Source organism: Bubalus kerabau, chromosome 4, assembly GCF_029407905.1.
Source record: "Bubalus kerabau isolate K-KA32 ecotype Philippines breed swamp buffalo chromosome 4, PCC_UOA_SB_1v2, whole genome shotgun sequence".
Lineage (NCBI taxonomy): Eukaryota > Metazoa > Chordata > Mammalia > Artiodactyla > Bovidae > Bubalus > Bubalus kerabau.
The window spans coordinates 42,012,078-42,032,601 of NC_073627.1; the positions used below are offsets into that span (position 1 = coordinate 42,012,078).

The window sequence follows — 20,524 nt, forward strand, 5'->3', positions numbered from 1 at the left end:
CAACGTGAGCAGCAGGGGGAAGACAGCCCAGATGGATGGGGGTCAGGGGGTGGGGTGCAAACACGTCTCACAGCTTCGGGGAGCCCACAGGGAACACCCCCCACCGACCCCCCGCACGCCTTCCTGGGGGAGCCTGAAGGATGTGGCGCTGGCCTGTCAGTCATCAGCACCCGCACCTCTGAGGCATTCCAAGCCTTGCAGGACCCTCGGGCTAGGTCTGAGAGGCGGTGGGGCCCCAGCCAGGAGTAGAGGGGGAAAAGAGCACTAGACATCTGCTACAAACCCTCTCTGGAATGAAACAGTAGTAATACATCTGTATTAAGCGAGGCGCACACGATAAGCTAGACAGCAGCGGTCTTTGTGCTGGCGCTTTCACTTTCTAGAACTCTGCATTTCTACAATGTCTGATTTTTCAAAATGATCATATATTTCATAGAAGAAGATAAACAGAGAAAGAACAAGGAGACCAGAATCAAATCAATTCCCATCAGTGCCCTGCATTTATGTCTTCCTGCCTATGCGGCCTGTGTTTTTCAGACTGTCTAGGAAATATGAATTGCTTTTGCAATTAAACAAATAAAAAGACACAACAAAAACTGAAGACTGTGTAGGAGTCGGCTCCAGATGCCGGAGGCCAAGAGAGCTTAGATAAGCTGGAGAGCGGCTCCTAATGGTCTCTGATGGGAGAACCCACGGTTCAGCCTCTGCTAAATCCTTGCCCTGGCTGAACCACAGTGACCCTCCTGTGCGCAGAGCTGAACAGACCCTAGTGCGTCTTGCTGCACTCACTCATCTTCCCCATAGCCTGGGGCCCAGGCTGCTATCCCCATCTTACAGAGGGGTATACTGGGGCTCAAACAGGCTGGGTTACGAATCTACTCCAGTCCCAGGGTGTTCAGGCTGAGCTGACTCTCTCCCAGTAACAAGCCGGCACAAGGACCCAGGGTGCCAGACTCCCAGCCCGCTGATCTGGCACTGACTGCCCTGCCTCCCTCTCCAGGCCCCACTTCTGCCCGCTCTCGGGAGCAGCCCTTACCCGACCCTCTGCTGCTCCAGGATGTCAAGGCGCTCGGCCCTCTGGATGACCTGCAGGATGGCCTCCACCTCGGCCGGGCTGAGGCTCTGGCTCTTCCTCTGCTTCTCTGTCTGGTAGGTGTGCACAGACCAGCCGGTGTGCAGCCTGGAGAGAGCACAGCACACGAGTCCAGCCCCAGTGCAAGCCGGCACCCCTACCACACCCACCAAGGCCCCCTGAGCACAGTCTGTGTGTCGGGCGCATGCCAGTCTCCAAACACTGTCTCAGCCACCCACCAGCTCCTGGGCCCCACGAAGACAGCAGCACGCCCTTAGCATCTGGCGGGGGGCAGGGTATGGAATGTACAAAAGGCCACAGCACAAGAGGTTTCGAGGGAAGACGATCAAAAGAAGACTGAGCACCTGGATCTGAGTCTTGGAAGAAAGCAAGATGGACAGGAAAGATCATCGATTGGGTTACAAACACTCATGGCTTCCCTGGTGGCTCGGTGGTAAAGAATCTGCCTGTGAATGCAGGAGACGTGGGTTCCACCCTGGCTCTAGGAAGACCCCACACGCCGTGGAGCAACTAAGCCCGTGCGCCACAACTACTGAGCCTGTGCTCTAGAGCCCCGGAGCCACAGTTCCTGAAGCCCGCATGCTTGAGAGCCTGTCCTCTGCAACAAGAAAAGCCACTGCAACGAAAAAGCTTGTACACGACAACTAGAGAGTGGCCCCTCCTCGCCAAAACTAGAGAAAAGCCCACACAGCAACCAAGACCACACACAGCCAAAAAGAAAAATAGATAAATAAAATTACATATAGATTAAAAAAAAAAAAAGATGCTGAGGATAAAAGGAGATTCATGGAGCATTTTGAAAACTAGAGAGATTCAGGGCAAGAGGGTCACAGCAGCACAGGGGGGGCGACGATGAGGCCCAGGGCTCTGCAGACCGTCTCCCCACCGGACCCCTGGCATCCTGCAAGGCAGGCCTCCCCACCTCTCAGAGGAGGGAAGAGGCAGGGCGCAGTTAGGTGCCTTTGCAAAGGCAAGTCCGAGGTCAGAAGGCTTCCTGGCCTGGGGAGCTCACATCTGGTAGCTGCCGAGGGCCATGCCAGGCTGCCCCAGGGGACCGACCCCTCCCCATAAACAAAGGAGGCTGACTCAGGGCTGCCAGACGTACACGGAGCTGCAAACCCCGAGGAAGGACCTTTGGCGGCGCCCAGTGCCTAGCAGCACGTCCCCCGACTGTGGGGCCTCGCACAGGGCACAGCACCAACAGCTGCTCCTGCCTCCCTTGTGTTCCAGGCTGTGCACTGTCTCCAGGCCTTTGCTCAAGCTGTACCCTCCTCCTGGGGTGCCTGCCCTCTCCCTAAGCCTCATTTCCACTGGCTCACTCCCTTTCTTTTATAGGACATCTTTTAGACATGGACTTTATAGGAGGCTTTTCCTTGATCCCTCCAAAATGGGTTAAGGAGAGCCCGTGCTCAGAGTTCCCTAAGGCCTGGGCATAGCTCCACCATGAGGCTTAAACATTATTACGAGGCAAGGTAAGTCCTTCTGTTTCCCCCTTAGAATGGGAGTCCTGAGGGCTGCACCCTGCCCCATCTGGCCCCTGCCCACCTCTCCATCTTCCTTGCATGCCATTCAGCCCCTCACTCTGCATTCAAGCCACCCTGACCTCCTGCCAGGTCTCTGCAGGCCATGTCCCTTCTACCCCAGGACCTTTGCACTTGCTGCTCCTGCTGCCTAGATGCGCTTCCCCATATTTTCAGCTAGTATTTACCCCTCCTCCAAGATTCAACATAAGCATCACACTCTCAGGGAGACCTCCCCCAAACCCTAGATTATTAGCACCCCACTTTGCCTGACTGCCTGTTTCTACCGGCAAAGCAGCTGCACACGAGTAACCGTGTGTATCACGCTCCCTGCTCCCCATCAGTGCCTGAAGACAAGGGACCGTATTGGTCTTGTTCACTGCAGTCCAATAGTCCTGGCACATAGCAGGGGTTTAGAAAATGTGTGCTGGCAGCTGGAAGATGGGAGAACAGATTCTAAGCTGGAGCCAAAGAAGATAACTTCCCCCAGCCTCCCAGAGGCACAGTACCTGGCCACGGGGGTTTGTAACACTATCCTTTAAGGAGCCCAGCATCACAAGAAGCCTGGCATTACAAGGCAGCACACCCTGGAGAGAGATAAAAGCATCCGCTCTTCTAAAAGGTGCTATGATAGCTTCTGGCTGCTGCTAAGCGCAAGACAAGGTCAAGGAGAACTGAAGGGGAGGCTGGCAGGATCACCAGGGGTCATGCCAGCCCCTCCTACAAGAGCGCCGCTCTTCCCCAGCTCCTCACATCCAGCCGTGGAGGACACGTCATCTCACCAGGTGTCAGAGGAGAGAGGGAGAGAGGATGGTTTCATCCCTGGTCTCTCCACCGCAGGGGCCACGTGGGGGCTAAAAGAGCTGAGCCACCCTGGTAAGAGGGACAAATTAACTGTGGTGCAAAGAGTCCTGCAAATCACACAGGACTCCACTCGTCTTGGGCATTCTGGATTAATTTTTCTATCCTTTGATGTTTCAGCTCTGTCCCCTGCAGGCTCACAATATCTAATTGCAAATGTCTTGAACTTGGTCCCAGCTGGGGAAATGCAGGCTCCTGTATTCGGCATGGATTTAACAGATGGAGCGGCACTCTCGGGTTTATCTGATCCCTGGGACCCCCGGCTCCCCTGGAGGGACAGGAGGAGACTGGAAGGCTGAAGAGGCATCTGGGGGCCCCTGGTCTCCAGCCATGGGGCAGTGGGGACAGTGGGTGGAGACGGGCTGATTTAAGTGCAGCCAAGGGGGTCACCAGGTTGAGAGGTAACAGGAAAACGGGGCAAACCACAGGCAGAGAAATCCTGACCTGGGCGCGGCTGAGAGCTGGGACGCTTCGAGGGTGGCTGTGTGCTTCAGTCCAGAGGGCAGCTCTTTGTAAATTTGACAAGCCTTTCTTTGGTGTGTCCTGTCTGCTGGGGCCAGGCGCTCAACTATGAAGTGGGCATCCAGAGATCAAAGGCTCCCTGCTGCCTGGGACTCAGGGTTTGAAGCTCAGTGACAGGGGATTTCTATTCTTCACAGAGAAGGCAAAGGAAATGGTCTGGCTCCCTGAAGTCTACTGTGGTCCAAAGAACACAGGCATGAGAGTCAGATGGACCCAGGGGAGCCCCTCCACTCACAAGCTGGGCGATGCCAGTGAGGACCTCAGTCTCATGTCCTCATCTGAGAAATGGGAATCCATTCCATTTGACGGAATGAGTGAATGGCTGTTAGGTGCCCAGCTCAAGGCCAGGAGTGTGGTGTGCATTAGACAGGCATTTTTTGCTTGTTGTTTAGCTGCTCAGTCGTGTCTGACTCTTTGCAATCCCTGGACTGTAGCCTGCCAGGCTCCTCTGTCCATAGGATTTCCCAGGCAAGAGTACTGGAGTGGGTTGCCATTTCCTTCTGCAGGGGATCTTCCTAACCCAGGGACTGAACCTGTGTATCCTGCTCTGCAGGCAGATTCTTTACTGTTGCGCTAAGACAGGCACTTGCCTTCAAATTGCTCCTTGTGAAGCCCTGGCATTGAATTTTGTCAAAGAAAGGAGGGGAGTTGGGAAGAGGAGGGAAGGGAGGGCCCGGCCAAGCCTGAGAAGTACTTACTTGGCTCGCAGGGCAAGCTGCCGGTCATTGGGGCAAACCCACTGATCACAGCCACTGCCGAAGATGGTGTCGGCCATGGTTTGGAGCGGCCAGCCAGGGCGGGGAGTCACATCTGAGATAAGAAAGAGGGAAAAAGAAAGAGCACGTCATTGACTGGGGTGCGCGTGGCAGGCGGGGTCCCTCAGACACCAAACACCAGTACTGCCAACCTATCTCCCTCCACTGCCGCCCCTATGCCATCTCCAGTGATGTTTGGACCCTCACCAGCAGAATCACCCCTCCGGCTAAGTGCTATTCCCTCAAGCTTCCTCTTTCAGAGACTCCTGATTCTGGGAGGGGTAGCTAGGTGGCTCATGCAGCTAAGTGACAAGGTTGGACTTGACTGACAGGACATCAAAGGGACAGAATCAGAAAGGAAAGAAGAGGCACACGTCCGAAGTTTCCAACCTGGCAGGCAAACCCCGAGGGCATTTGCACCCTCCAGGTACCAACCCCACTTTACTGCCCTGGGACCACAATGAGCATGGCCCCCTCAGAAACCCTGAAGGAAGGGGGCCCTGCTCCAAAACTTGCTGGTGGTTTCACTTGCGCAGCTGAGCCGAGCTGGCTTTCTCCTTACCACCAAGGATATGTGTTGTGGGGGGGACTTCCCTGGTGGTTCAGTGGCTGAAACTCTGGCTCCCAATGCAGGGGGCCCAGGTTCAATCCCTGGTCCTACTAAAGATTTCACATGCCAAAAGGAAGACTGAAGATCCCACGTGCCCCACCTAAGACCCGGCTTAGCCAAATAAATAATTTTTCAAAAAAGGGTATGCGTTGAGGAGACAGTAAAGAGGGAAAGAGAGAGAGAAAGCTGAGTTTGAGGGAATCCTAATTCCAGAGCAAAGATGAAGGGCAGTACTGAGTTATCCACACTCCCCTGGTCTCGTTCCCTCCAGACCAGTGGTTCTCAAACACAGGACTCCTTTACACTCTTGAAAATTAGTCCGGCAGTTCTTTAAGTGTCACATACAGTTATTACCATATGACCCAGAAAGGGCTTTGAGGTATAAACCCAAGAGGGCTGAAAACATATGTCCATACACAAACTTTTACACAAATATTCACAGCAGCCCTGTTCATAATTGCCAAAAAGTAGAAACAATTCAAATGTCCATCAATTGATGAATGGATAAAATGTGGCATATCTGTATAATGGAATGTTGTTTGGCCATAAAAGGGACTGGAGAACAACACGGATGAGCCTTGAAAACATGCTCAGTGAAAGAAGCCAGTTACAAAAGACCACATGTTGTATGGTTCTACTTATATGAAATGTCCAAAACAGGCCAATCCATAGAAACAGAAGGTAGATTAGTGGTTGCCAGGGGCTGGGGTGGCGGGGAGGGAGGAATGGGAGTGACTGCCAATGGGCTCAGGGTCCTTTTCCGGATGATGGAAATGTTCTGGAATTAGCAGTGATGGTTGTCTGGGCTCCCCAGGTGGCTCTAGGGGTTAAGAACTTGCCTGCCAAAGCAGGAGACATGAACAGATGCAGGTTCCATCCCTGGGTGGGGAAGATCCCCTGGAGGAGGGTATGGGAACCCACTCCAGTATACTTGCCTGGAGAATCCCATGGACAGAGGAGCCTGGTGAGCTACAGTCCATGGGCTCACAAAGAGTCAGACATGACTGAAGTGACTTAGCACGCATGCAGGATGCTTGCACAGATTTGTGAATTCACTAAAACCACTATCTTGTACACTTTAAATGTCTGAAATTTATGGTATGTGAACTACATCTCAAAAAATTCTTGGGAACTCCAAATGATATGGGCTGTATCTATTGCTATTTACCAGGTTAGAAATGAACACTGAGAAAATTTAAATTGTTAAGTCATCAAAAAATAATAAACCCATGAGATGCTCACATATTTCAAAGCTGTATTTTCAAAACAAAAGCAATTAGTGAGAATAACGGGATTGTTTTGCATTTTAACAAATCTATGTAATGTTTGGCTTAACAACGGACAGTTTCATGTCTGACGTTTCAATCAACGTTTTGTGGTATGTAGTTTTGTTAAAGTACATGAAGGACATCCAGACTCTAGCGGATACGTCCTATAGTTGGAACAGGGTGGAGTGTTTTAATAGCCTTCCTAGATAATTGTGGACGTTCTTCTTTCATTCTGCACCCAAACTCAACAGATGACAGTTATCTTTAAAGATTAGTTTCAATGTGGTATTTGAAATCAGGTCAATGAATTTTTCATCTGTATATTTGAGAGAATTTGACCAAGTATATTGTGATGATGATGAAGAAGAAAATATTTTTGACCTTGTGGACCCCCTGAAAGGCACTGGGAACCCCCCAGAAATCACTGGACTGTGGTTTGAGAGCAATGTCAACTGCTCTCAATTGGTCATTGGTTCTAGACCAATGTCACCCATTTCTGTGATGACCAGCAGGGGGCGGCATGCAGACTGCTGCTAACTGACCCCCACAGAGACCAAGCCCACGACCTTGACCACAGCGGTCTCTCCCAGGTGATCCAGGCACCCACTCCCCATTGCCAGCCACCTTGAGAGAGAGACCCCGAAGAGCTATTCGGGGAGCTCCCTGGGGAGACCCCAGGCTGGATCCAGTGCTGGGAGGGCTGTCGGTACCACCTCCCATTTAAAGTCTTGACCTTCTCCCAAATGAGGCTCACATCCAGTCCAGGAAAACACAGCCGGGGTCAAAAACGACATGCTCATTAAACAACTTTAAACCAGCCCCACTTCTAGCTACGGCTTGTTTTGTTGTTGTTGTTTTAAAGTTCTGTTATCTTGTGAATAGCGCAGTCACACTGCTGCATGGGTGTGAAACGCCTTACTCTGTTCCAAGTAAACATTAGAAAACATACTGTAACTCAGTAGCCCTGTTTCCTTATTATTATTTTTTAAAAATATTCTGGGAGCGTCAAGAAATGGAAGTAATGAGGTCTCCCTGATGGGGACAGGCTGATCCCATGGCTAACTGGCAGTCCATCTCCTCACAGATTCTGCCTACAATGCAGGCTACCCAGGTTTGATCCCTGGGTCAGGAAGATCCCCTGGAGAAGGGAATGGCTACCCACTCCAGTATTCATGCCTGGAGAATCCCATGGACAGGGGAGCCTGGCGGGCTGCAGTTCAGACCGGACTGAACGACTACATTATTACTATCACCTCACAGGCATTGCCATTCTTGCCCAGGCCTGCAGGGGGCACCACACATCCCAGGCCACTGCTTTCAGGACTAGACAGCTGGGCTCTGAAGCTTCCTGCCCACTGCTGCAGCTAGGTACAGAGAGTATGGAGGTGGCCCCTCTGCATTGCCGGGCACCCCCACGAAAGCAGGGACGCACCAGTGGTGATCCCAGAGGGAGGAACAAGTCAGAGAACCTCTGGTGGGACTTATTCCATCTTCTGCAGATGCTTCTGAATCAAAAGGGAGTGGAGCTGAGGAGCGGGGAGGAGGCGGGAAGAAAGAAGGGATCCTGTGTTCTCATGCTTGAAATGCCACCATCTTTATGGCGGGACAGGTGAGGACTTCCAGAAGACAGCAGCTCCTCACAGCCCCAAACACATCACCTCCAAATAAGCCTCTAGGGAATAAACCTCTTTTGTCCCCTTTGGGTCATTTCCTAGGGCGCTAGAGCTTGAGGATCACTGGCAAGAGAACCCCCAAACTAACATCTCTCTGTCCAAAGAAAAGCTATGACCAACCTAGACAGCATATTAAAAAGCAGAGACATTACTTTGCTGACAAAGGTCCGTCTAGTCAAAGCTATGGTTTTTCCAGTAGTCACATACGGATGTGAGAGCTGGACCATAAAGAAGGCTAAGTGCTGAAGAATTGATGCTTTTGAACTGTGGTGTTGGAGAAGACTCTTGAGAGTCCCTTGGACTGCAAGGAGTTCAAACCAGTCAATCCTAAAGGAAATCAGTCCTGAATATTCATTGGAAGGACTGATGCTCAAGCGAAAACTCCAATACTTTGCCACCTGATGAGAAGAGCTGACTCTTTAGAAAAGACCCTGATGCTGGGAAAGATTGAAGGCAGGAGGGTAAGGGGACAACAGAGGGCGAGACAGTTGGATGGCATCACCGACTCAATGGACGTGAGTTTGAGCAAGCTCTGAGAGACGGTGAAGGACAGGGAAGCCTGCCGCGCTGCAGTCAATGGGGGTGCAAAGAGTTGGACACGACTGAGCGACTGAACAACAACTGACCCATCTGACATCTAATTCCTTTCCTTTGCTTTGTTTTTTTTTTAACTTGAGCCAAAATAACTCTGCAACCACCCACAGCCTACTGTTTTATTCTTTCTCAATCTAATCATTACTTTTTCTGTTTGGCAAAAGAGAAAAGAACCAGGCAGAGAGACTGAGGATAGGTCACACCCATGTGGGTCTGCTAACCCTTAATTAATATACCTTCTCTGCCTCAAGTCACCTTGTGCAGTAAGTATAAAGGGAAGGGTTTGGTGGCAGTGAGGATAACCCAACTCGGAGAGAAAAGACCTGAGAAAGTCTGACTTTTATGCAAACTTACTGCAAGACCAGGAACAATCAGTTATTTCTCCCCAGGTCTCAGTTTCCCCACCTTTTCCCCAGGGGGAGCGGAGACCGACAGGCTGGAGGGACCACTCTGGGTAGTCCAGTGCATTCTCACCTGCCAAGGGGCAGGGAGGGGACTGGAGAAGGGTCCTGAGGTGGGAGATTGGTCACTGCTTCAATCTGGTGGGGAGATCTGGGCCCTCACCCCAGCCTGGTTCTTAGGGCAGGAAGGAGGAGGCGTTCTGGGTCCCCCATCCTTCCTGCTCCTGGAGCTTTGAGGAAGATGAGCCCACTGAGCCAAACACTACAGAGAGGTCCAGGGAGATGTGGGATGTCTCTCCCAGAGCCTGGGGCCGTGGGCACCGGCTGGTGGTAAGTTCGTGGCTGAGCATGTCCACAGCAATGGCTCCTAGTGAGAGCTGAGGCCCTGTCTGGGGACTGCGGGGCCTGCCCTGGGCTGTGGCTGGCACCTTGGGAGGCACAGCTGTCCCTGGCCCACATGGAACAATCTCAGCATAGGTGGTGGGAGAGGAAGGCAGTGTGTGGAAACACAGCTTAGGAAACTGCCAACAGAGTCAGCTTAGGTTCTCCGAATCTAAGCATCCTGAGCCTGCTGCCAGCTCCCTGCCCACCAGCTGGCCCATGTCCCCCAGCTTCCTGCATCCCCTTGACCCGGCGGCTCTTCTGCCAAGCTGTGTGCTCGCCATCATCCAATACACTCCTGGGCTCACTGCCCCTCCAGCAGGGGCCCCAAGGAGGAGGAGGAGGAGGGTGGGAGTGCATGCCTTGCAATGAAGACCCAGCATAGCCAAAAATAAATTAATTTTTAAAAGCTGCAAGCTCCCGTGGTCTCTCCTGGGCACCGTAGAACATGCAGCCTAAACACACTCTTCACCCACCCCCCGATGAAGACCTACCGTCTTCATGTAAGACCGTCCCATGTCTTCCTAGACAGTTGTGCATGGATTTTTAAATAAAATTGGATTCTTACTACCTATGCTGTTTGCTTTCTTATCACACTGTGCTTTCTCACATTATTAAAAGTCCTCAGAAACATGATTCTTAATGGTAACTTAGTATTCTGGATTTATTTTTCCCATTTTCCTATTGGGGGAAGCACATGGATTGTTCCCAGTTTTGTCCTATGGTGTTCAGCCCTAAATGGATATCCTGGGACATAAATCTTTGTGCCCATTTCTGATTATTTTCTTAGGATAAATTCCCCAAGGGGAACAGATGTGTACATTTTTTTTTTAAACGTATCACCAAAGCGCATCACCAGAGTCATTCACACAAAAAAATTCTGCTGCAAGCAGTCGTGCCCCGATGGTCTTATGCGGATTTTGTATTTTCAAGCTCAGAACTCAGAGATGGAAGAATCTGCAAATCTCCAATAAACTGCTTTTAATAATGTGTACAGGGACTTCCCTGGGGCTCCAGTGGTTGAGATTTCAACTTCCGATTTGGGGGCATATGGGTTCAATCCCTGGTTGAGGAGATGGGATCCTGCAGGTCTCATGGCCAAAGGACCAAAAATCATGGAGCAAAAGCAATATTGTAGCAAGTTCAATACAGACTTTGAAAATGGTCCACATCAAAAAAAAAAAAATTGAAAAAAGAATAATGTGTATAGTACAATCACTAAAAACAAAAACCTCTTCTCTGCAAACATTCAGGGTCACTTATAAAGCGGCTTCTCCCTCTTAATGGACTTTGTAGGCTTAGAATCTGGTGAAGCAGCACCAGCCTGCGAGCCCTGTGATCCAGTCACAATTTGCTAGCTGGGTTCTTTCTACAAAGAGCCAGGGTCTCCGCCTCCACACAAGCACACAGCAAGGATGAAATGAAAACGCATGCCTCTAACTACAGAGAACAGCCCACATCATTACTAACCCAGGAAAACGCTGCTCTTTGACCCAGCCTTCCAAATCTTACAACCTCTTTAACACAGCGCTGAAAACCTTAGCCTGCAGCTGTCTCTGAGATGCACTGGATTCTGAAAAAGACACTGGAGGGCAAAACCACCTGCCCCTCGGGAAGCATCACACACGCCCACCAGGGCTCCACCCCACCCAGCAGCCACAGAAACAGAAGAAACTTCAGAACAGCTCCTCATCACCCACAGCTTCTCCTGGCGGGGTGCTCTCTCCCGCCTTCAGACCCTGGCGTTTCTGCTTCCTTGGTTTATTTCAGAGAAACTTTCGCTAATACAACTGAGCCCTGTCTGACACCCCAGGCTGGGAAGTGAATGGATAAGCTTTCAAGGAGCTGTAGGGTCCGATCTCATGGGAGGAACAGACATGATATGGGGAAAAGAACGGGAAAGAGATAGGACGGGTGAGACAGCTGGAAAGGAGCCACAGGGTCTAGGCGGGGGCACCATGTGTAAAGGCAAACACGAGTCACCAGCGACGGCAGGATGCCGGGTCCAAACAGCCACTGAGAGAGAACACAAGTGCAGATGCAGGGGACTTCTGGGGGCAGCCGAACCACGAGAAAGGAGACGTGAGGCCCATCCAAGAGCAGCAGACAACCTGTAGACTCGGAAGCAATAAAGAAATGTTGTAGGAATTTCCCTGATGTTCCAGTGGCTAAGACACTGTGCTCCCGAGGCAGGTGGCCCGAGTTCGATCTCTGGTCAGGGAAGCCTAGATCCTGCATGCCACAGTTAAGGATTTCGAATGCCATAATGAAGATCGAAGCTCCTGAGTGCTGCAACTAAGACCTTGCGCAGCCAAATAAATAAACATTTTTTTTAAAGTAGTAAACTATTCTCTTAGGGGATGGATGTTATGTAGCATTACCATGGCAATAGATAACTGACACAAATGGCATTTGGTAAACAAAATCCCAGCCCAGACCTCAATATCCTGAGGAGCCCAACCTCCCAGAGCTGTTTGGAGTTGGACTTGCAAACTGTGAGCAGCAGAAAGGTCAAAGGGCCAGATGAGAGAGGCAAGACAAGGGGCATTAAGAAGCAAATAAAACCCATTCTGCCCCCTCCCATGTCCCAGAGGGTGGGCTGGGGGAGGGCCCGGAGCCTTCTCAGGTAGCCTGTGCAGGGCTGGAAGAGGGGGAGGGGGTCACCCCAGGGCCAAATCTGAGCTGGTGCCTGGACAGCTGCCAGGGGAAGGATTGGGAGTCCGCATTCAGCCTCCTGTGGAGATCCTTCAGTCATGCCTGCCCTGGGTGCGGGAGGGGAGGGTGGCTGCCTATTCACGGCTGCTGCTGAGTCTGCCATGTAGACAACTAGCTGGGCCTGGATCGGGGGAGGAGATGAGGGCTTGAGGAGGGGAAAGAAAAAGCAGGGATGAATATAAAAGAATACTTGCCACCCAGCCGCTGCTTCCTGAGGCCTCAAAGACACTGCCTAAGAGCCTGCAGTTCTACACCCAGGTATTAATATTCCAGGGAACCCTTAGCAACAGGCCCTGACATCTGCTCTGTTACTATGATACGGGAAACATGATAATAGAAGCAAGATAAGGTGAGCCGAGACATCAACATTTCCTCCACCTGTCACACCGCACTTGAAGGATGAAAGACGCAGACAGGGAGCCTCAAAGGCCTGTCTGAAACCCGAGGGAAGCTCTCTGCGGGCTGATTATGCATGAGGCAAGGCTGGAGAGGACACAGGAGATGAGAGAGAGCCCTGGGGAAGCTACTGCCTGACAAAGGTCCCCAGGACTCACCCTGTCATCGGGCACCCCGCAGCTCTGCTTCCTTGGGTGACTTCGCTCCCACCCCACCTCTTCATTGATTCTCCCCTTGTCTTTACCCAGACTCTGGCAGGAGCTTCCCAGTTGGCCTTTGGACCTCCAGGGGCTCACTACGCCCTCTTCACTTGCAGTCAGAGAGGTCATCCTTGAAGCATAGGTCAGACCATGCAAGTCCCTTGCTCTTAAAACCTTCAGTGGCTCCCCTTTGCCCAAGATAAAAACCCAAGCTTCGCCAAGGCCACCCACAAACTGGCCCAAATGACCCTTCCAGTATCACCTGCCACCTCATCTCTCCCACGAGGCCCACATTCTTGTGGCTGGGAACTGGCTGCTCAGCTTTGTTTCTGGAACTTGTCCCATGACCCACCTTCCCTATGTACACTGGCAGCCTGCAAAAGCCCCACACCAGTCCTCTGGGAATTCAGAATCGACCCCATTTGCCTCCCCTCAGCATTTCAGTCCACTCTGTGTCCTGGATGGGGTTGGGGGGGTCCTTTACTTCTGGTGGGGTCTTTAGATTCCTGCAGCCTTTCCTGTCTGTGCTCTGGGCCCTGCAAGGAGTAGTCCAGCCTAGATGCCCCAGGTACATCCCCACATCCGCCATGAGCCACAAGACTGAGCATGCTGTTGGCCTCAGACAGACAAGCAGCACTGCTTCTGTCTTCACTGCCCTCATTCATTCATTCAACAAACAAGCTCTGAGTGCGACCCTGCGCCAGGCACGTGACACATTTCAGCTGACTGCAGGGTGAGCAGGGGGCAGCTCCCGGTACCCGCCCCCCCAGAAGGCCCCACTTATTGCTGCAGGGGTCTTCTTCCCAGGGAAGTAAATCCTCACCCAAAATGTCCTCTCCAGTGGACCCAAATCCCTGCCCGTCTCTTTGTCTCCTCGATTTCTCATTCCCAGGCTAAGACGATACTTGCAGCCTCCAACCAAAATGAGATGCAAAACGCCCTGCTCCTTGCTCCTCTCCCTTCAGGCGCCAGCCCTCCAATTTTAACAGCCACAAGCTCTGCCTCCCTGTCCCCAGAGGCATAGCTCACTTCTGTTGTTTCTAAGATGCCTGAAACAGAGCAGGTGGAGGTCCTAGCTGAAGACGATCACAGGGCTGATGGCAGGAGACTCCAAGGCAACCAGACTCCTGGGGCAGGACTCATCCTCAAATACACAGGAAGGAGGGAAGCCTCACAGGGCCCAAAGCAGTGCTCTGGTCCTCAGGGGACCAGGCGGAATTACTTCTGAGGGCTGCCATAACCAAGTACCACGAGTTGGGAGCCTTACAACAGTCCTAGAGCCTGGAAGTCCAAAACCAAGATGTCAGCAAGGCCAAGCTCCCCCTGAAGGACCCAGAGGAGAATCTGTCTACGAAGCATCTGCTATAGCTCCTGCTGTTTTCTGGCGATGTTGGGTGCTCCTTGGTTTGTCGCTACATCACTCCAACCTCTCTCTTCATCTTCACGTGGCATTCTTCCCTCTGTGTCTCCATGTGGCCATCTCCCTGTGTTTCTTTTCATGCTGAATTAAGACCAGGAATTTCCTGATGGTCCTGTGGTTGGGACTCTTACTGCCAAGTGCCCAGGTTCAATCCCTGGTCAGGGAACTGAAACTTCATAAGCCGTGTGGCAAGGCCAAAAACTAAAAAGACCATAGGAGATCCCAATATGACCTCATCTTAATTACATCAGCAATGCCCCATTTTCAAATTAATTCACATTCTGAGGTTCTGAGCATTAGGACTTCTTCATGCCCCCTTTTAAAAAATTATTTATTCATTTGACTGCATCGGGTTTTGGTTGTGGCACATGGGCCTCTCTCTGGTTGAGGCAAATGGGGGCCAGGGTTCACAGGCTCAGTATTTGCAGCACAAGGGCTTAGCTGCCCTGCAGCACGTGGAATCCTAGTTCCCCAACCTGGGATTAGACCTGTACCCCCTGCATTGGAGCTCGAATTCTCAATCACTGGACCCCCAGGGAAGTTCCTCAATATGTCCCCCTGGGGACACAATTCAACCCATGATACTTAGGGAAGAGAAAGGCCAGAGTCCTACTATGAGAGTGGGGACAGCAGAGATAGTGGACCCTGTGAATGTACAGATGTTCAAAATAGTCTTTACCCCCCACCCTGGAGGTCCTGGGGTGCTCAGGACTGGGAGAGGGATCTATTAATACATCTAAGACAGGGAGTTATCATGTGTGTGCCTGCGTATGTGCTAAGTCCCCTCGGTCATGTCCGACTCTTTGTGAACCGATGGACTATAGCCCTCCAGGCTCCTCTGTCCATGGGATTCTCCAGGCAAGAATACTGGAATGGGTTGCTATGTCCTCCTCCAGGGAATCTTCCCGAACCAGGGATACCCATGTCTCTTATGTCTCCTGCATTGGCAAATGGGTTCTTTACCACTAGCGCCACCTGGGAAGCCCCAGGAGTTGTCATGGTTGCTGTGAAAAGTGGATTTGGGAAAACCATCTCCTTTGGTCACTGCTTGTCTTGGGAGTTCTTAACAGGGGACCAGTGAACTTGGACGGGAGCAAACTGTATTTTCATTAACCTGTAACTGAAATGACCTATTCATTATGAATACAGGCAACACACCACAGTCATATGAAAAATTCCAGCGTCTTGGTCATCAATAGAATCACAGATATTTTCATATCACAATACAGAGCTGCAGATACCTCAATGTTATTTATGCTCATCACTACTTTAAAATTATGATAGTTATTACATTCAGATGTACATTATACTATAGACAATAGACTAATATGTTAAAAACTAAATTTTTATAATCCTGAAATTGACATGAATATTTTTTTAACATCTAATAACCAGAATTAGAAAATAATTAACTTGAGATAAGAAAACCAGCTTCTAATGGGTTGAAATTTTCTCAATAAAAGAAAGCTACTTCAAATAAAAAACTATTGTTACCAGTTCTTCCAATAATCTTGTTGTCTCCTAATAGATTTAGCAATTAATAAAAGCAAATAAAAATATCATATGTTGTGGTGATTTTAAAAATTACAATGGTTACTAGACCAATGGCAAGGCTGTTTACTTGCAGAAAAGAATGGCAACCCACTCCAGTATTCTTGCCTGGGAAATGCCATGGACAGAGGAGCCTGGCAGGCTACAGTCCATGGGGTCGCAAAGAGTCAGAGGTGACTTAGTAACTAAACAACAACAAGGCTGTTTACTTAATGATTCAAAAAAAGAAGCACATAAGTTACTATATCAGAAGCTTGTTTTGTTTAAAAAAAAATACATTCTGATAATAATGTCAATACAATTGGCTTCTTCTGTAACACGGTTCGTGCATTGAGAGCCGTTATTTTGAGAAACATTCCATAGGATTCACCAGATGGTCAAAAAAGAAATCAATGGCACAAAAAGCAAAGAACAGGAGATGAAACTGAAACTTAGCTCAAAGGTTACCAAGATAAAATCAAGCCCTCAGGGTAAGCAGCTGTCTGTGGCTTGGGGGACTCTGCTCAGAAAATGCCCAACGTCTGTCCCAGGTGTCGCCAGGCACCTGACTCGGGGTGCACGAGGAGTGTAAATGCTATTTGTTTCCTAATGCAGAAAAACAAGCCTGCTTCCATCTATTCAATTTGTGTGGAAAATCTCAGGCAAACAGAATTTCTGCAAAGGAAATCTGATTTCAGCTCACACCCAAAGGTGCTTGTTGGAAGAGCCCAAGAGAAACCTCTCCATGAGGCAGAGACGCCTCTGGAAGGAAAAGAGGCCCACCCCTTCTCACCCCAGCCTCAGGTGTGCCGACAGGGTGGTCCTCTGTGCACTTGGGTCCCAGGAGCAGTGGCCTCTGACAGCCCTGCCAGGACCCCGGCTCTCAGGTGACTCTCCTCAGGGCTCCGCCAGGTCCTTCAGTCTTCTTCCACCCACTTTCCCAGAGCTGGGGAAGGAACCCTGGCCCTGGCTGTTTGCTTAAAGCCAGCAGCCAAGGCAACCCCTGCTGACCCAGCTGCTATCTGTGGCCAGCTGTCCCCTCTCGTTCATGGAAACACAAATAGTTGGTTCCCTGTTCCAGCTCCAAGGTTAAGTACGCACTGCCCAGGTGCCAGCTATTAATTTCTCTGCACACTCCTCAGTTCCCCTGGTGGAGGCTAAGACTGCAAAGAAGTGGGGGTGTCCATCACGAAAGACCCTGGCGAGGACTGCTGAAGACTCAAGCAAGGCAGGGGGTAGGCATCTGAGAGTGAGAAAGGGGACCACCCCCAGCAGGTGGCTAGGTACAGAGAAGATGAGCAGCGAAAAGACCAAGCAGCAGCACCGACATTTTGCCAGTAGTTTTGGAGGTTTTAAGGAGGAGCCCACAAATCAAAATGTCCCTGCTTGTGCTCAGTCTGGCCCTGAGCTACCAAACTGGGAGGGAAAGCATAGGACTGCACAGGGCCCTGCCCACTTGCCAGGTGCTGGCCACAGGCTGGCCAAGTGAAACTCATCACAGTCCCAAAGGGATGGCATGTCATCATCCACTTTCAGAGAAGAGGTCTGACTGATGACTGAAAGGTGCAGCCACTCGCTCAAGGCCATGCAGCTGGCCCCTGGCACTTTCTGTCACCCTCTCTGCCCCCAAGGAGTCCCGGCTGCAGCGTGTGGCACCTAATGAAGGTAATAAAGCAAGGCACACTCTCCAAGCCTCTTCTGTGCTCCCAGCCCTTAGGAGTGTACAGGAGTGTGTCTGTAGGAATTGGCCAAATAGGAGAAGGCTCGGGGTTACCTGGAGCAGAGCTGCAGGTACTGCAGAGGAGGCAGGCTGGTGTGAATTTCCTGGAGCAGGCAGCCAGCATCTGGGACTAGAGGTGTGAGGCCCAGGAAATGGGCAGCAGGGTCTCCAGGGCTGCTATGCCTCCTCCTATGCCCACAGGGCAGAGTGACATGAAGCCACAGGTCTCCTGACCCAGGAGCTCGCCCAGACCTCAGTCACCCTAGGATCCTAAGTGATTCCCCTGCCTCCTGGCTCACCCACCTGACTCAGCCTACCCTGCCACCAGAGGGGCCCTGCCAAAGCCCGGCTCTGCTCAGACACTTGCAAATCAAGCCTATTGTCCCCACTTGGGAGTGCCAGGCCATCTACAGGCTCTATGCCACCTTGCCAAATCTGTCTCCAGACAAACAGAAACACTTGGCATCATACCCTGTTAGATGCTTAAGCCCAGGCCTCCTCCAAACAGCCCCCGGCTGCTCCCCAATCCACATCCATTGCCCTGGCCTGAAGCACTGATTCCCTCCTCGGCATCTCCACATTTTTTACCTCTTCCCAGCACTTGCCAGTCTCTGGTGGCTTGTGAAAGCTTCTGACCTCTCCTACTGTACAAAACACTCCCCAAGAGCAGCACAAACCTTGTGCCCAGATGACACTCAAAGCACGTGTGCCAGAATAGAACTGAGAGTCCACAAGTAAACCCACCCATCTGTGATCAACTGATCATTTGACAAGAGTGTCAAGACCACTCAATGGGGGAAGAAGAGTCTTTTCAGTAAACAGCGATGGCAACGGAACAGTCACATGCAAAAGAATGAAGTTGGACCCTTACATCATACCATTTAAAAATGTTACTCTAAATGGATCAAGACCTAAATGTAAGAGCTAAAAGTTGTAAAGCACTGAGAAGATAATAGACAGGCAAAACTTCATGACCTCAGATTTGGCAGTGGTTTCTCAGATATTAGAATGTAAAGCCAAAAAAAAAAAAAAAAAAAAGAATGTAAAGCCAGGGACTTCTGTGGTGGTCCATGGGCTAAGACTCCACGCTCCCAATACGTGGGACCTGGGTTTGATCCCTGACCAGGGAACTAGATCCCACGTGCCACACTAGATGTCCCACATCCCACAACAAAGACTGAAGATCCTGTGTGCTACAGCTAGGACCCAGGACAAATAAATAAATATAAAAGAATGCAAACCCAAACCACAATGATATATCACTTTATACCAAAAGCATACCAACAAAAGAAAAAAAAAAATAAAGGGGATGTTACTGACATTAAAAAACTGTGCACCAAAGAACTAACCCTAATCCCAAATGCAATATTTTCATGGTATATTTATAGAAAAAATATTAAAAGAATGAATGCTTACCATATAAACCTTTTATTAAATTTCATAAACAGCAGAATTACTATTGCTTTCCATGTATAACCTCCCTGATTTTTATGGCTCAGGTCTACCTTGAGTGTTTGAGAGAAAAAGAAAAAATGTCTATTAATAAACACTGCCTTTCAAGATTCTGAATAAAACGGGTGGCTTCAATGCCTGTACCTTGCGACCCAGGCCCACAAACAGCCAGCACAACCCACCTCATTCTCCAGGGTGCAAATCTTTAAAGCTGAACATGTGACAATGTAACTTTGGAAGGCAAGGATGCTAGAAAAGCTGCCACCCTGGTCTTGGAACTATCTTCTCCCTCAAAAATGGGTTCACTTGTTCAACAAAAGATAGGTACATTTACTGTTATATTATCTTAACGCACGCAAACAAGAAATAGCTTCAAATGTCCATTTAGAGTGAAATATATACATAAATGATTCATAAAATGTTAAAAAAGAAGGTGAAAATGTAACTCACAGAATGGAAAAAGATATTTGCATATCACATATCTGATAAGGGTCTGCTGCTAAGTCACTTCAGTCGTGTCCGATTCTGTGCGACCCCATAGACGGCAGCCCACCAGGTTCCCCTGTCCCTGGGATTCTGCAGGCAAGAACACTGGAGTGGGTTGCCATTTTCTTCTCCAATGCAGGAAAGTGAAAAGTGAAAGGGAAGTCGCTCAGTCGTGTCCGACTCTGAGCGACCTCATGGACTGTAGCCAACCAGGCTCCTCTGTCCATGGGATTTTCCAGGCAAGAGTACTGGAGTGGGGTGCCATTGCCTTCTCCGAATATGCTATCTAGGTTGGTCATAACTTTCTGGCCATAAAAAAGAACAAAGTGCTGATTCATGCAACAACAGGGATGAGCCTTGAATACATCATGTTAGAAGAAGCCAGGCCACAAAAGATAGCATAGCATATGACTCCTTTTATATGAAACGTCCAGAATAGACACATCTATAGAGACTCTAAATACATTTAGTAGTTGTCTAGGGCTGGCATTTCCTCAGTGGTCCAGTGGTTAAGACTCTGCACTTCCAGTGCAGGGGGCATGGGTTCGATCCCTAGTTGGGGAAGTAAGATCTCACATGCTGTGTGGCACAGCCAAAATAATAATAATAGCTGCCTAGAGCTTACGGGGGAGGAAGACAGGTGATAGCTAAAGGATATGGGGTCTCTCTTTGGGGAGATGAAAATGTTCTAAAACTGGCTGTGGTGACGGCTGCTTATATCTGTGAATACACCAAACCCCCCAGAATGGTATACTTTTTATGGGTGACCTCTATGGTATATGAGTTACATCTCAATAAAGCTGTTACAAAACAAAGCATGGAGCACAGTGAAGCACAGACCGGGGGCCTGGACAGGGCAACCAGGTACACAGTCTCCAGGGGACAAAGAACTGGCCACTTACATTTTCCCGTCACCCTCTGATGGCC

General features: G+C 50.2%; 1 protein-coding gene and 1 non-coding gene across 9 annotated transcripts in view; one reads left to right on the forward strand and one right to left on the reverse strand.

Annotated features, from left to right (window-relative positions):
* RPH3AL (rabphilin 3A like (without C2 domains)) overlaps nt 1-20,524 on the reverse strand; it is a 137,820-nt gene that overhangs the window by 83,679 nt on the left and 33,617 nt on the right. For 4 of the 8 annotated variants that reach the window (XM_055576982.1, XM_055576984.1, XM_055576980.1 and 1 more), the window contains exons 2-3: nt 4,695-4,806; nt 1,037-1,180 (exon numbers count right to left, since the gene is read on the reverse strand). In XM_055576982.1, the coding sequence (XP_055432957.1) occupies nt 1,037-1,180; nt 4,695-4,771 (221 nt within the window). In that variant the 5' untranslated portion in view covers nt 4,772-4,806. Of the gene's footprint in view, nt 1-1,036; nt 1,181-4,694; nt 4,807-11,661; nt 11,790-20,524 lie in introns of all 8 variants that reach the window. The other 4 variants (XM_055576987.1, XM_055576985.1, XM_055576981.1 and 1 more) reach the window with 3 other exon arrangements.
* On the forward strand, nt 20,089-20,161 carry TRNAG-UCC (transfer RNA glycine (anticodon UCC)). Its single transcript has one exon. It is a non-coding gene; the product is annotated as a tRNA-Gly (tRNA).